This window comes from Rhinoraja longicauda, chromosome 2 (assembly GCF_053455715.1).
Source record: "Rhinoraja longicauda isolate Sanriku21f chromosome 2, sRhiLon1.1, whole genome shotgun sequence".
NCBI classification, from domain to species: Eukaryota; Metazoa; Chordata; class Chondrichthyes; order Rajiformes; family Arhynchobatidae; genus Rhinoraja; species Rhinoraja longicauda.
Window position 1 is genome coordinate 51692652 of NC_135954.1, and position 16662 is coordinate 51709313.

Sequence of the window (16662 nt, forward strand, 5' to 3'; positions counted from 1 at the left end):
GTCAGCAAATCTTTTATCCATGCTAGTACCTTGCCTCTAATGCTAGGTGGCCTATCTTGTTTAGCAGCCTCACCAAGTAACCAACATCCACCACTCTCCTTTGTCTATCCTGCTTGTTACCTCCTCAAAACACACCAACAGATTTGTCAGGCAAGTTCTCCCCTTGACAAAAGCATGCTGACTTTGGCCTATTTTATCATGCGTTTCCGAAACCTCATCCTTAATAATGGACTCTAAAAATTGACCCTCCACTGTGGGGGAGAGACTAACTGGCCTATAATTCCTTTTCTGTTGCCTTGTGACCTTCTTGAACAGTGGAGTGACATTTGCAATTTTCCAGTCCTCTGGGACCATTCCTGATTCTAGTGATTCTTGAAAGATCACTACTAATGCCTCCATAATCTCTAAAGCTACCTCTTTCAGAAACCTGGGGTGAAGTCAATTAGGTCTAGGTGACTTTTTCCACCTTTAGATTTTTTAGCTTCCCAAGCACCTTTTTTTCCCTGTAAAAGCGACTGCACTCACTTATGCCCCCTGACTCTCTTGAATTTCTGGCACATTGCTGATGTCTTCCAGTGTGAAGACGTATTCAGTTCATCTGTCATTTCCTTATTCCCCATTACTACTTCCCCAGCGTTATTTTCCAGTGGTCCAGTGTCCACTCTTGTCTCCTTGGCATAGTTAAGTTTAGTTTAGAGATACAGCATGGGAATGGACCCTTCAGCCCACTGTACAAATACAGGGAATTAACCTGCAAACCAGAATGTCTTTGGAACATGAGAGGAAACCGGAGCACCCGGAGTAAACCCACACCGTCACAGGGAAAATGTACAAACTCCATACAGACAGCACCCGTAGAGAGGATCAAAACCAGGTCTCTGTGTTGTAAGGGAGCACCACTACCACTGTGCCACTGCAACGCCTCTCTTTTACTCTTTATATATCTGTAAAAACTTTTGATATCCTCTTTTATATTAGTGGCTAGCTATCCTTCATATTTCATCTTTTTTCCCCTTATTGCTTTTTTAGGTGCCTTCTGTTGGTTTTTAAAAGCTTCCCAATCCTCCAACTTCCCACTCATCTTTGCAATATTATATGCTTTCTCTTTTGCTTTTATGCTGTCTCTGACTTCCTTTGTCAGCCACAGTGGACCCATGGTCACCTGGGTATGTTTCTTCCTCTATACGATGAAAAGATCCTGCGTCTTCCGAATTCTATACACGATTATAATCAAGCCGCCCACAGTGTACAGATATAGAAACATAGAAACATAGAAAATAGGTGTAGGAGGAGGCCATTCGACCCTTTGAGCCAGCACCGCCATTCATTGTGATCATGGCTGATCATCCCCAATCAGTAACCCATGCCTGCCTTCTCCCCATATCTCTTGATTCCACTTGCTCCTAGAGCTCTATCAAACTCTCTCTTAAATCCATCCAGTGATTTGGTCTCCACTGCCCTCTGTGGTAGAGTGTTTCACAAATTCACAACTCTCTGGGTGAAAAAGTTCCTTCTCAACTCAGTTTTAAATGGCCTCCAGCTATAGGATAAAGGGAATAACATTTAGTACAAGATAAAGTCCACTAAAGTCTGATTAATGATATTTCGAGGGTCTCCAATTATCATATCATCATATCATATCATATATATACAGCGCGGAAACAGGCCTTTTCGACCCACCAAGTCCGCGCCGCCCAGCGATCCCTGCACATTAACACTATCCTACACCACTAGGGACAATTTTTACATTTGCCCAGCCAATTAACCTACATACCCGTACGTCTTTGGAGTGTGGGAGGAAACCGAAGATTTCGGAGAAAACCCACGCAGGTCACGGGGAGAACGTACAAACTCCTTACAGTGCAGCGCCCGTAGTCAGGATCGAACCTGAGTCTCCGGCGCTGCATTCGCTGTAAAGCAGCAACTCTACCGCTGCGCTACCGTGCGATAGATGCGTAGATGCGAGGTCAGGATCGCTGATAACAGCTGGGAAGAAGCCTTCTCTGAATCTGGAGGTATGTGTTTTCACACTTCTGCACTTCTTGCCTGATTGGGAGAGAGGAGACGAGGGAGGGACTGGGGTGAGCCTCATCCTTGATTATGCTGGTGGCCTTGCCGAGGCAGTGTGAAGTGTAGATGGAGTCAATGGAAGGCAGGCTGGTTTGCGTGATAGTCTGGGCTGCATCCACAATTCTCTGCAATTTCTTGCAGTCTTAGATGGAGCTGTTCTCAAATCATGCTGTGATGTATCCCAATAAAATGCTTTCTAAGGCGCATCGGTAGAAGTTGGTGAGAGTTGTTCAGTTCAGTTCAATGTAATTTATGGTCTCCGAGGTACAGTGAAAAGCTTTTGTTGCGTGCTAACTAGTCAGCAGAAAGACAATACATGATTACAATCGAGTCATTTACAGTGTATACAGTAGATACATGATAAGGGAATAACGTTTAGTACAAGGTAAAGCCAGCAAAGTCTGATCAATAATAGGCTGAGGGTCACCAAAGAGGTAGATAGTAGTTCAGCACTGCTCTCTGGTTGTGGTTTTCACACTTCTGCAACTTTTGCCTGATGGGAGAGAGGAGAAGAGGGAGTGACCATGGTATGACTCATTCTTGATTATGCTGCTGGCCTTGCTGAGGCAGCGTGAGGTATAAATGGAGTCAATAGAAGGGAGGTTTGTTTGTATGACGGTCTGGGCTGTGTCCACAATTCGCTGCAATTCGGTGATAGTGGAGGACAGGTGCGTACCCATTCTCACTGCCTGCCGTCGCTCCAGCAGGAAGTCCAGGATCCAGTCGCATAACGACGAGCTCAGGCCTAGCTGGTGGAGTTTGGTGATGAGCTTTTTTTAAAAAAAAATCAAAAATATTTATTCAAATATTAAAATAATATATACAATACAATAAAACCAAAACAGAACCCACCACCAGAATATTATACAAACAAATATACCTATTGAAACTATTATACAATTATATTACAATCCCCATCCAGGATACATCCAATCCCCCACGGTGCCCAGCGGTCCCGGAAATCCTCCAGGGTGCCCATGGACAGCGCGTAGTCCCTCTCCAACACCACCCTGGCACGGATGTAACCCCGGAAAAGGGGCAGGCAGCTGGCTCGGGCAGAGCCCTCTTCCGCCTTGCGCCGTGAGTCGCGGATGGCCAGCTTGGCCTGGCCCAGGAGCAACCCAACAAGGACATCTTCTGCCCTAACCTCTCCCCTACGCACAGGGTGTCCAAAGATGAGGATGGTGGGTGAAAAATGCAGCCAAAAAGCAAGGAGCAGCCCCTTTAGATATTGGAACAGGGGGTGGTGATGAGCTTGGTGGGGATGACCGTGTTGAAGGCAGAGCTAAAGTCAATGAATAGCATCCTCACGTACGTGCCCTGTCTCTCCAGGTGAGTCAGGACAGTGTGAAGAGCCAGAGAGATGGCGTCCTCTGTGGATCTGTTTGCCCTGTATGCAAATTGATGTGGGTCCAGTGAGGCAGGGATGCTGGATTTGATGTGTGAGAGGACCAGCCTCTCAAAGCACTTCATGACTATCGGCGTTAGGGCAACCGGGCGGTAGTCGTTCAGGTTGGTGATCTTTGCTTTTTTCGGCACCGGCACTATGGTAGCCGACTTCATGCACTTGGGGACTGTAGCCAGAGATAATGACAGGTTAAAGATCCTGGTGAATACCATACCATACCATACCATACACATACAGCCGGAAACAGGCCTTTTCGGCCCACCAAGTCCGTGCCGCCCAGCGATCCCCGTACACTAACACTATCCTACACCCCACTAGGGACAATTTTTACATTTACCCAGCCAATTAACCTACATACCTGTACGTCTTTGGAGTGTGGGAGGAAACTGAAGATCTCGGAGAAAACCCACGCAGGTCACGGGGAGAACGTACAAACTCCTTACAGTGCAGCACCCATAGTCAGGATCGAACCTGAGTCTCCGGCGCTGCATTCGCTGTAAAGCAGCAACTCTACCGCTGCGCTACCGTGCCGCCAACCGTACCTCAGCCAACTGTTCAGCACAGTCCCTGTACCCTTCCCTAAACTCCATCTGGGCCTGCAGCCTTGCGTGGGTTGACCCTTTGCAGAGCGCGCTGTACTTCCTGTGTGCTCAGTTGCAAGACCTGTCCTTCCGTCTCGGCTGGGGTTCTTCCACTCAAGCGGGCAAAGAAAGTGTTTAGCTCGTTGGTTAGTGTGATATCGCTGTGGGGGAAGGCCGGGCTGCTCTTGTAGCCAGTGATGTCCCTGACACCCTGCCACATGCTTCTGGTGTCCGTGGTATTGAAGTGGTCTTCCACCCGTTGCCTGTGGGTGTCTTTGGCCCTTTTTATACCTTTGTTCAGGTTTGACGTGGCAACACTGTATGCTGAAGTGTCACCGGATTTAAAGGCATTGTTGCGTGCCCTCAGCAGATGTAAATGGCCCTATATTTTGTAGGCTGTTTTCCCAAGGCAGCATGGAGAGTGAATGGAGTTCTTGTGAGAAAGACTGATATGTGTGACGGACTGGGCTTCATCCCCAACTCTGCAAATGTTTGTGATCTTGGGCAAAGCCGTTGCCAAACTTAGCAGGGATGCGTTCTGCAGCTGCGGCTCACCGGCAGTCTCTCTGTCTTTTTTTTTGTTTTTGTCTTTGTTATCGTTTAAATGTTTCTTTTGATTTATTTTTAACTCTGTATATGTGGGGGGGTGGGGGAGGGTGGGGGAAACCTTTTTTTCCAATCTCCTCCTCAACGGAGATGCGACCTTTACCGTGTTATGTCTCCGTTCGCGCTACGGCCTAACACCGTGGAGTCGGCGGCCTCCAGCTGGGATCGACCTTGAAGACTCCGGTCGCAGGGCCTGGACTTACCATCTCGGAGGCTTCGGCCGTGGGCCCTGCAGACCGCAACATCGGGAGTTCGCAGGTCCCTGGCTGGCGACCGGCTTTCGGGAGCTCCAGCCGTAGCAGCTTCGACCGCCCCGGAGCCCGAAGTTTGATTGACCCGCTCGCAGGACCTTCATCGCCCTGCGTGGCCTGGCCGCGGCACTTTCCATCGCCCGGTGGGGGCTCAGGACCTTCATCGGCCTGCTCGGCTCAGCCCTGGGACTTTCCATCGCCCGATGCCTTGATCGCCTCGTGGCACCACGGGAGAAGAATGAGGAGGAGATAAGACTTTGCTTTGCCTTCCATCACAGTGAGGGTGTGCCTGGAGCAATCACTGTAATGGCTGTTTGTGTGTTAACATTGTAATTGTGTGTCTTGTGTTCTTTATTGTCTACTGCCGGACCCTGACGTGAGAGGACGCTGGCGCTATTTGTTCGCCGCTTCTCCGTCAGGACAGTTCGTTTGTTTGTTTTTATGTCTTGACTGTTCTTGTAAAGCGTCTTTGAGCATTTGGAAAAGCGCTATATAAAATAAATGTTTATTATTATTATTATTATCCCAACAGGATGGTTTCTATGGTGCATCTGTGGAAGTTGGTGAGTTTCAGAATAAATAGACATACCTTTAGAGAGATGAGGAGGAATTTCTTTCATTTGGGGGTGGTGAATCTGTGGAATTCATTGCCACAGAAATCTGAGGAGGCCAAATCATTGGGCATTTTTAAAATAGAGATTGACAGATTCTTGATTAGTAAGGGTGTCAAAGGTTATGGGGAGAAGGCAGGAGAATGGGATTGAGAGGGAAAGATAAATCAGCCATAATTGAAAGGTAGAGTAGACTTGATGGGCCAAATGGCCTAATTCTGTTCTAATGACTTCCGAGCTTATGCTGAGCTCCCTTAGTCTTCTGTGGAAGTTAAGGCGTGGCATGCTTTCTATGTTCTATGTTCTATGTTCTAAGAAAACAGAAGTGCCTAAGAAATAAAAGATCACTGAAATGTGTGAAGAGCACAGGATTTTCAGAATTAAAATGATCTTCAATTGATGCAGATTATGATATGTGAATAATATTAAGATAAGGCACCATATTAATGCTTAACATTGTCGAAATAAATTAATGGCAAATCATAATTGGCTGATGGTAGCTGACATAAAATGTCAAAATTATCAGAAGTGAAAGATAGTTGACTTGAAACATTTAAATGTGCTTTTCTCCCCACAGCCCAATGAGTATTACAGGTTGAACTCCGATTTTCCGGCAACTGATGGTCCAGTTATCCCTATAATCCGGAGGAAGGGGTGATGACCCGGAGAAAGTGCTGTTGCCAAGGGCTAAAATGTGAGCAGCAAGAACAACCGTGTCCCAGAGAGTCCCTCAGCAGAGAGTGCGGTGAATGAAGAAGGTGCTCGCTGCTGCACCTGGCGAGTGGCGTCGGAGGCCGGTGCTCCAAGTGGTGGGAGCCGGGGATGGGTCGGCAGGTCATTCCATTCCCATTCAGTTTGCATTTTTAAATTTGTTTTATTAAAATTTCTGGCACTGCATCATGCTTTAGAGACACGGGAGGGGTGTGATTAGTGGGCCAGGGGTGCTTTGTCGTTTCATTATCACGTGACCTCTGTTGGATGACGGAAAGACGGATAATTCAGAAAGGCTCTGGAACCGAGACTGCCGGAAAATCAGTGTTCAACCTGTACAAATTTTCTGTTTTCTTTTCAATTTCCCAGAAGACCCATAGAGCACAGGAATAGGCCCTGAAGCCCAACTTGCCTATGCTGACCAGATGCCACGTCTACACTGGTCCCATCTGCCTGCATTTGGCCCATATCCCTTTAAACCTTTCCTCTCCATGTATCTGTCCAAACGTATTTTAAATGTTTGACGTAGCACTTGACTCACAGCTTACCCCATACACGTACCACTCTCTGTGTGAAAAGGTTGCCCCTCAGGTTCCTAATAAATCTTTTCCCTCTCAATTTAAACCTAGTCCTCTGGTTCTTGATTGCCCTAATCTGGGTAAAGAACTCTGTGCATTTACCCTATTTATTCCACTCATGATCTTATACACCCCTCTAAGATCACACCTCAGCCTCCTGCGTTGCAAGGAATAAAGTCCAAGCCTGTCCAACTCACCCTATAGCTCAGCCCTCAAGACCTGGCACCATCCTCCTAAATCTCCTCTGCCTTCTTTCCAACTTAATAACATACTTCCTACAGAAGGTTCCCCAAACTGAACACAATACTCCAGCACCTATAGCATTTTGCTTTGTAGTCATAAAATCCCTTCTACCAATCATGTATAATCTACATTGGCAACTGTCCACCTGACATTTGGGCGGCACGGTAGCGCAGCGGTAGAGTTGCTGCTTTACAGCGAATGCAGCGCCGGAGACTCAGGTTCGATCCTGACTACGGGTGCTGTACTGTAAGGAGTTTGTACGTTCTCCCCGTGACCTGCGTGGGTTTTCTCCGAGATCTTCGGTTTCCTCCCACACTCCAAAGACGTACAGGTATGTAGGTTAATTGGCTGGGTAAATGTTTAAAAAGATTGTCCCTAGTGTGTGTAGGATAGTGTTAATAGTGTTAGTGTGCGGGGATCGCTGGGCGGCGCGGACTTGGTGGGCCGAAAATGCCTGTTTCCGCGCTGTATATAAATGATATGATATGATATGATATGATTTGTATAAATGAACTGAATATCAGTTAACTTCTCATCTCTGCATATGAAGCTAATAGAATGGTGGAACAAGAACTTAAACTGCGAATGGAATTGTTTTTAATATTGTTGAAGAATATTTCTCCTAAAAGCCATTGATCTTGAGAGTCACAAAAATGAATAACTTCTTCACCTCTGTTAATTATGTGAAGGACAGGCACGATCTCGTTGGTGACCTTTGAAGCAACAAAAGTTTTCAATAATGTTTATATATTAACATTACATACCTTACTTGCTTACTAATGTTGTGCCAGTAGATGTTGAAACCCAAGCAAGTATAGATATTGGTGTGTAAACATGATGTGACTGTTTAGAGCAACTTTAAATGGCAATAACGGTATCCATTTCATGAAAGGCACAGCAAAACGTTACGTGTGGCGGCGCCTAACGGTTGCGGCTCGCTGGCAGTCTGTTTGTCCCTTTTCCTTTTTTGTTTGTGTGTTGGTGTTGGGGTGGTTTGTTTTTGGCTGTGTATGTGTGGGGGGGGGGGGGGGGGGGTGGGGGGAGGTGGGGGAAATCTTTTTTTTTTTAGGTCTCTTCTTCTGGACGAGGCTCGGCCGCGGGACTTAACAGCGCCCGGTGCGGCTCGGCCGCGGGACTTAACAGCGCCCGGTGCGGCTCGGCCACGGGACTTAACAGCGCCCGGTGCGGCTCGGCCGCGGGGCCTTCCATCGCCCGGTACGGCCGCGGGACTTTCCAGCGCTCGGTACGGCTCGCCACGGGGCCTTCCATCGCCTGGTACGGCCGCGGGACGTTTCAGTGCCCGGTGCGGCTCGGCCGCGGGGACTTTCCATCTCCTTGCGGGGGCTGTGCGGGTCGGTCGCCTCGGTAGGGGTCGAGCTGTCTGTCCGTTGGAGGGGCATGGGGGAAGAGAGAGGAAGTTTTTTGCCTCCATCACAGTGAGGGGTGTTTGGAGTCACTGTGATGGATGTTTGTGTTGGGGTTGTGTGTCTTGTGTTTTTTGTTTTTTTGCTCTGTGAATGCTGGCAAATTAATTTCGTTCAGTAAAACGAATGACAAGAAAGCTATTCTGTATTCTGTTCTGTAAAATACTTCAGAGCATTTAACCTCTGTTTCTGAAATCAACCCCATTTAGGACATACATAAACAATGAACAATCTTTTTAACTTTGTATTGACAATGTACATTTTTTTTTTCAGGCTACCATGAATTGCCCATTGCAAACTACATTTCATTTGAATGGCTTATTGTCCATTTTGTTTAAAGAGTCCATTGTTTGGTCTAGTCTTGCACGTTAAAACAGACTAGACCAGGTAGGACTTGGATGCTTTCTTCCCTGAAGGATAATTGTGAACCAGCTAATCTTTTTATGACAATCCAACAGGTTTGCAATTATCACTACTAATGATTTATAATTCCAAATTGTACACTGAAATCCAACAGTAAACTCCACATCTGAATTTGTGGGATTTGAACTCAGAATTTGGGATTGTTTCTGAATTAACCAGTCAGCAGCAATTTATCCACTGCATCATCACCATTCCTTTGCCAGATAAAGACCTGAAACTACAGTTTATCAAAATAAAAATAGGACCAAATTTAGGTACTCCAACATTGTCCCATGCTTTGTTTGCCAGAGGTGAGCAGTGCAAATTGTCATTGCAGTTCTGCAGGGTCCTGTTGCACATCATTATTCACTATTCCGTTCACTGAGACAACAGATGTAGACTGGACGAGGCCTTTCTTATCTTCTTTCTTCTTGAATTTGTTTCTGATGAACATGTAGATTGCGGTACCAGGTATGCATAAACTGGGCACTCCAGCCAGAATTAAAATGACCACAATCACCCAATTAGGATAACTCACCACAGAAAGCTGTGGGAAATTTTCCTGTTGAGGAATGAAGAAAGATACATCTATTAGTTATAAAGGAAAAGCATACAATCTTACAGTGACCGTATTTTCAGAAAGATTCTACTAAAATTCTGATCACCATCATTAATGAATATGATCTAATATGATTAAAAAAGTATTCCGTGAATTCTCTGAGCAATTATTCTCCTGGAAACAAAGGTTAAAAGGGAAAATTAAAAACATTCAGACAGTTGTGGAAAATTACCCAGTAAGAGTCTCAGATGCGTAGCGTTCTGCTAAGAATGATGAAGGACAGTTTAGACTTATAAAGTTCGGCCCACTAATTTATCAAAGTCAAAACATTGTTTGTGATAGAAGACAAAACACTGTGCCTGGAGTGCACTGCCAGGTTGGTAGTGGAGGCAGATGTAATAGTGGGATTTAAGAACCTTTTAGATAGGCACATGAACATGTAGGGAATGGAGGGATATGGATTACATGGCATCATGGTTGGCACACACATGGTGGGACGAAGGGCTTGTTCTTGTGCTGTACTGTTCTCTGTTCACAGCAGCCAACCATCTGGGCCTGTATCCGTGGACAATGAGGATGAAGAGCAGGAGCTACGAGCTCCAGCACTGCAGCTGGAGGAGCAATAACCTAGTCAGTTGATTTGAGAAAGTGCATTTGTCCCAGGCTAACTTTCAGAGGAGAGTTTGTGCACAATAAAAATCAGCCAAGGTAGAGATCTGTGAGGTACAGTCCAAGCGGTATGGAAATCGTGCAAGTATTTTGTGAGAGTGGTAAGTGTATTTAGTATAGTTTTAGTTTAGGACAGGAAGGACGTTAAGGTCCTATTCCTACAAAGTACCACTTAGTTTAGGACTATATGCTAGGAATATATGCTGCATATATTCTCCTTTAAAATCATGCCAGTGAGACAAATTAGACACGTACACTTTTCATTTCTTACCTATCAATACACTGAGCAAGAAATTCTGGACTTGCTCTCTCTGACCCATTGACCTCAGGTACCTCTCTGGTGCCTCTCCCAATCATGCTCTTTTTGCCTATCTCTCTGTGATGGCCACAAGGGGCACCTGCGAGCTAGCTAGATATGATACCAATAGTGGGAGGTAGATGAAGGGGGTTCTTGAAAGACAAAGGCCTCTCACATAATGTCAGTTTAATCTGCTTTTTGAGGTGTGGCAAAATTTATGTGTGACACACCATAGAGAGAGCGAACACAAACAAACCGCTGGTGGAACTCAGACACAAGGAACTGCAGCTGCTGGATTCTTGCAGAGAACACAAATTCTGGAGCAACTTAGCGAGTCAAGCAGCATCTCTGGAGGACATCGATAGGCAACACTTTGTATGTTTCAAGAGCCCCTTTCTCTCTCCCACCATTGCACTTTGTGTTCTATGCTGAAGAAACTTAACAGGTCAAGCAGCACCACAATCTCTAGGAAGAAGCATTGAGAGAGCTGACATGTTGCAGGTATATTATAACTCAGTATATATGAAATCAAGTATCTGAGGTTATTCCACCCCTATTTGTGCAATAGAACAAGGAGATGATATTAAGAAACATTGTTCAATATTTTCTGAATAGTTTACTTACATAAGATGGATCCCAAATGATGTATGTTAGCTTCTCAGTCACTTTTATTACCAAATAAAAAATGAATATAATCAGCATTATGAGGGGGCTGATATATCTCCAAGTGACTTGCCAGAATATATTTGGCTTATGGCCGATCATCCATTCAATATCATTGTTGAATCTGTAAAGTAGTGGATACAATTATGTAGGTACACAGCTGCAAGTATAGAATAAGAGGTTTGTATATTCAACAATATCTAGCAAGAGGGTCATAGCTAGTACATTTCATGATCACTATGTTCTTCTCCACGTGGATAAATTATTGGATTTTTTTCTTGCAAGGCATCATAGATTATAACATATAACATATAACATATAACAACTACAGCATGGAAACAGGCCTGTCCGGCCCTACCAGTCCACGCCGACCATTCTCCCTGACCTAGTCTCATCTACCTGCACTCAGACCATAACCCTCCAATCCCCTCCTATCCATATACCTATCCAATTTACTCTTAAATAATAAAATCGAGCCAGCCTCCACCACTTCCACCGGAAGCCCATTCCATACAGCCACAACCCTCTGAGTAAAGAAGTTCCCCCTCATGTTACCCCTAAACCTTTGTCCCTCAATTCTGAAGCTATGTCCCCTTGTTGGAATCTTCCCCACTCTCAAAGGGAAAAGCCTACCCACTCTGTCCGTCCCTCTAAAATTTTAAAAACCTCTATCAAGTCCCCCCTCAACCTTCTACGCTCCAAAGAATAACTGCAGGTATGTAGGTTAATTGACTGGGTAAATGTAAAAAATTGTCCCTAGTGTGTGTAGGATAGTGTTAGTGTGCGGGGATCGCTGGGCGGTGCGGACTTGGTGGGCCGAAAAGGCCTGTTTCCGCGCTGTATATATATGATATGATATGATAACCTACAGGTATTATCACAACTTTTAAGAAACATTTGGACAAGTACATGGATAGGATAGTTTAGAGGGATTTGGGCCAAAGTCAGACAGGTGGGACTATGTAGATGGGACCTGTCGGTCGGTGAGGGCAGGTTGGGCCAAAGGGCCTGCTTCCATGGTGTATGACTCTATAACTCTAACTGCCAAGCCAAACATTTGTTGAATTATATTTCATTTACATCATGAGATATACTGGTGCATCAGCAGCCGAGGAAGATGACAAAGATAAAATGGTTCAGCCGAAAGTCAGCTGATATCGGGCTACTCATTCAATTTTAACCTTTCCAAAGCACCTTTCCCACAAAGGTGGAGTTAAAGTAGACTAAAATGCACACTCATTTGCACATGTATGGTGATGTTTTAGAGTAGCATATCTTTACGTGCATGAACCGAGGAACTTCAATGGATTTCTTTGTTGGAAAGAAGTAGATGCATTCCAAAGGTGGCTGCCGACTTTACCAACGTGGAGCTCGTTGTCCCTGGTTGGTGACCGACTTTGGGAGCTCCAAGCCACGGGAGCTTCAACCGCCCCGTCGCGGGAGCTTCGATCGCCCTAACGTGGCAGGTTCGATCACCCCGACGTGGGAACTTCGATCGCCGGCTGCGGGAGCTTCAATCGCCCCGACAGCGGATGGTCCGACTTCCCCGACCGCGGGACAAAAGGAGGAAAGAAGATAAGACTTTATTGCCTTCCATCAAAGTGGGGAATGGGGAGGAGCCGCTGTGGTGGATGCTTATGTCAAATTTTTATGTAGTTGTGCGTCTTGTTGCTTTTTTGGTATGACTGTATGGCAAACCAAATTCCTCGTAAGTTGCAAAACATACTTGGCTAATAAATTATGATTATGATTATGAACCTCTTTCCCTCTCTAATGGATGAATATTGCTCCTCAAAATAGAAGAGTCAGAGAAATAATAAATCTCTAAATAAATCTGATCTATATCAAATTATTTTCCCAGTGTTAACCACATAGAAATATCATGAATTCAGTTATGCATCAATAATTGGTACTATAACAATACTTGAAAGACATTTGGACAGGTAAATGGATAGGAAAGGTTTAGAGTGATATGAGGCAAACGTGGGCTGGTGGTATTAGTGTAAATGGCGTATTTCTGTCAGCATGAGCAAGTTGGGCCGAAGGGCCTATTTTTGTGCTATATGACTCTATGACTCGAATTACAAAATCACCAAGTGACTTCTCAATAAAATATATTACTTGGTCCTAAAATTCTAGGAAGAAAAAGACTGACACAAATCCAGAATTAATTTCAACATGACTCTAATCTTCCATATTGTTTGTTGTCGGAAATTTTGAAAATTAAAAGGAAGATGAGTAGTTTCTAATGTGTTTAACCCAAGAACTTGCATACTGGGGAAGCATGATGGGAAAAATGGGCAACATATGGAATCTAAGAATGCTACTCAGGCAATAAATAGATTTATCATGGAAGGAAGGAACTGCAGATGCTGATTTACACCGAGGATAGACACAAAATACTGGAATAACTCAATGGGACAGTCAGCTATCCATGTTGTTCAGAGATGCTGCCTGACCCATTGAATTACTCCAGCACTTTGTCCTTTTGTGTATTAACCAGCATCCGCAGATCTGGGTTTCTATGTAGCAATTAACTCGCATGTCTTCCTGAGTTTGTGACCGATAGTAATCTTCGAAGATAGAGACAAAATGCTGAAGTAACTGAACGGGCCAGGCAGCGTCTCTGGAGAGAAGGAATGGGTAACCTTTCGGGTCGAGATCCTTCATCAGACTGAGTCAGAGGAGAGGGAGACATAAAGATATGGAAGGGTAAGGTGTGAAAACACAGATCAAAGGGGATGCTGACCAAGGAAATGTAGCATTTTACATTGTTAGCTAAGGGGAAGGTGACAACGAGGCATACAGTCAGTAATATTTAATTAGGAGCACAATGGAACTAGTTGGGGAACTAGGATGGGGAGGGACGGAGAGACAGGGAAAGCAAGGGTTAGTTGAAGTTTAAAAAAATCAATATTCATACCGCTGGGTTGTGAGCTGCCCAAGGGAAATATGAGATGTTGTTCGTCCAATTTGCTTTGGGCCTCACCCTGACAGTGGAGGAGGCCCAGGGCAGAAAGGTCAGTATGGGAATGGGAGGGGGAGTTAAAGTGTTTAGCAACTGGTAGATTGGGTAAGCCTAGGCAGACTGAGCGGAGGTGTTCAGCGAAACGATCGCCAAGTCCGCGCTTAGTTTCGTCGACCTGAAACATCAGATACAGTAGATAAGGTTGGAGGAGGTGCAAGTGAACCTCTGCTTCACCTGAAAGGACTGTCGGGGTTCATGGACGGAGTCAAGGGGGGAGGTATAGGGACAGGTGTTACATCTCCTGTGGTTGCAGGGGAAGGTACCTGGGGAGGGGCTGGTTTGGGTGGGAAGGGACGAGTTAACCAGGGATTTGCGGAGGGAACGGGCTCTGCGGAAAGTGAAAAGGGGTGGGGATGGGAAGAAGGTCTGTGACTATTGGTGTGCCTCAGGCAAAGTAGAACTGCTGCCTTACAATGCCAGAGACCTGGGTTCAATCCTGACTATGTGGAGAATCAATGTGGAGAATCAATGTGGAGAATGCTAAAATGCAAAGGCAGTTTGAAATCAAGAGGAGGTGGTATTAGGTGTCTTGATGAGCATTAAGGGGGAATACTTCCCCCAGGGCCTGAGGGGATCTATCCCTGATGGTTTAGTGAGGAAAGAGAAGAGATTGTGGGGCATTGATGGAGATCTTTGTACCTTCTCTGGCCACAGGTGATGTTCCAAATGAATGGAGAGCAGCCAATATTGTTTGTTTGTTTTAGAAGGGAAGTAGAAATAATCCAGGAAATTATAGACTGATTAACCTCACATCAGTGGTTGGGAAGCTATTAGAAACTTAGAAACATAGAAAATAGGTGTAGGAATAGACCATTCAAGTCAGCACTGCCATTCAATATGATCATGACTGATCATCCAAAATCTGTACCCATTCCTGCTTTCTCCCCATATCCCCTGATTCCATTAGCCCTAAGACCTATATCTAACTCTCTCTTGAACACATCCAATGAATTGGCTCCACTGCTCTTTGTGGCAGAGAATTCCAAAGATTCACAACTCTCTGGGTGAAAAAGTCTTTCCTCATCTCAATCCTAAATGGCTTACCCCTTATTCTTAAATTGTTACCCCTGGTTTCTGGACTCCCCCAACATTGGGAACATTTTTCCTGCACCTAGCCTGTCCAATCGTTTAAGAATTTTATATGTTTCTATAAGATCCCCTCTCATCCTTCTAAATTCCAGTGAATATAATATTGGAGAGGAATCTTCAGGATAAGATATACTCATATTTGGAAGAGAATGGGCTAATTGCAGACAGTCAGCATGGCTTTTTCCTAGCAGATGATGTACAAACTAGATTGAGTTTTTTAATCTATGTCATCTGGTTCTTGATTCCCCTACTTTGGGTAAACATTTTTGTGTATTTACCCAATCCATTCCTCTCATGATTTTGTAGACCTCTACAAGATCATTCCTCATCTCCCTGCGCACCAAGGAATAGAGTCCTAGCCTGCTCAACCTCTCCCTATAGCTCAGGCCCTCGAGTCCTGGCAAACATCCTCATTAATCTTCTCTGCACCCATTCCAGGTTACCAACATCTTTCCTATAACAGGGTGACTAAAACTGAACAAGATAGTTTAAATGTGGCCTCACCAATGTCTTGTACAACTATAACATTGATATAGATGACAAACAGCAATGGTCCCAGCACCAAACCCTAAGGCACACCACTCGTCACAGGTCTCCAGTCCGAAAAACAACCTTCCTATATTACCATCTGCTTCCTTCCATACAGCTAATTTTCTATCCAGTTAGCTAGCTCTCCTTGGACCCCATGCGATCTAACCTTCCAGAGCAGCCTACCATGCGGAACCTTTCAAATGCCTTGCTGAAATCCATATATACAACGTCAACAGTTTCTGCCCTCATCAACCTATTTGGTCACATCTTCAGAAAACTCAGATTTCTGAGACGTGATCTCCCACATACAAAACCATGCTAACTATCCTGGTGACGCTGTGGTAGAGTTGCTGCCTTACAGCGCCGGAGACCCAGGTTCGATCCTGACTAAGGGTGCTCATATATGGAGTTTGTACATTCTCCCCGTGACCTGTGTGGGTTTTCTCCAGAATCTTAGGTTTCCTCCCACACTCCAAAGGCATACAGGTTTGTAGGTTAATTGGCTTGGTAAAAATTGTAAATTGTCCCTTGTGTGTGTAGGATAGTCTTAGTGTGCGGGGATCACTGGTCGGCGTGGACTCGGTGGGCCGAATGGCCTGTTTCCGTGCTGTATCTCTAAACTAAACTAAACTAAATTACCCCTTGTCTATCCAAATGCATGTATATCTTATCCCTCAGAATGCTTCTGATACCTTTCCAACCACAGATGTTAGACTCGCTGGCCTGCAGTTCCCATGCTTTTCCATGCAGTCCTTTTTATATAGAGGCACACTCTCCTGTCCTCCGGCACCTCCCCCATATTTAATGACTCATAAGTCTCAGCCAGGGCACCTGCAATTTACTCTCTAGCTTCCCACAGTGTCCTCACATAGATTGGGGGGGGGGGGCGTGGGGGCAATCTATGAGGACACATATAGATTGGTGATTGGAAAGTTGGTCA

At 45.2% G+C, this 16662-nt stretch overlaps 1 protein-coding gene across 1 annotated transcript in view; it reads right to left on the reverse strand.

Moving 5' to 3' along the window:
* Positions 1–9213: 9213 nt before the first annotated feature.
* The window catches only part of LOC144606415 (sodium-dependent neutral amino acid transporter B(0)AT1-like), a 36016-nt gene continuing 28567 nt past the window's right edge, over positions 9214–16662 (reverse strand). Inside the window, exons 11-12 of the mRNA XM_078422476.1 lie at positions 11036–11198; positions 9214–9447 (exon numbers count right to left, since the gene is read on the reverse strand). Coding sequence (XP_078278602.1) covers positions 9214–9447; positions 11036–11198 — 397 coding nt within the window. The remainder of the gene's footprint in view (positions 9448–11035; positions 11199–16662) is intronic.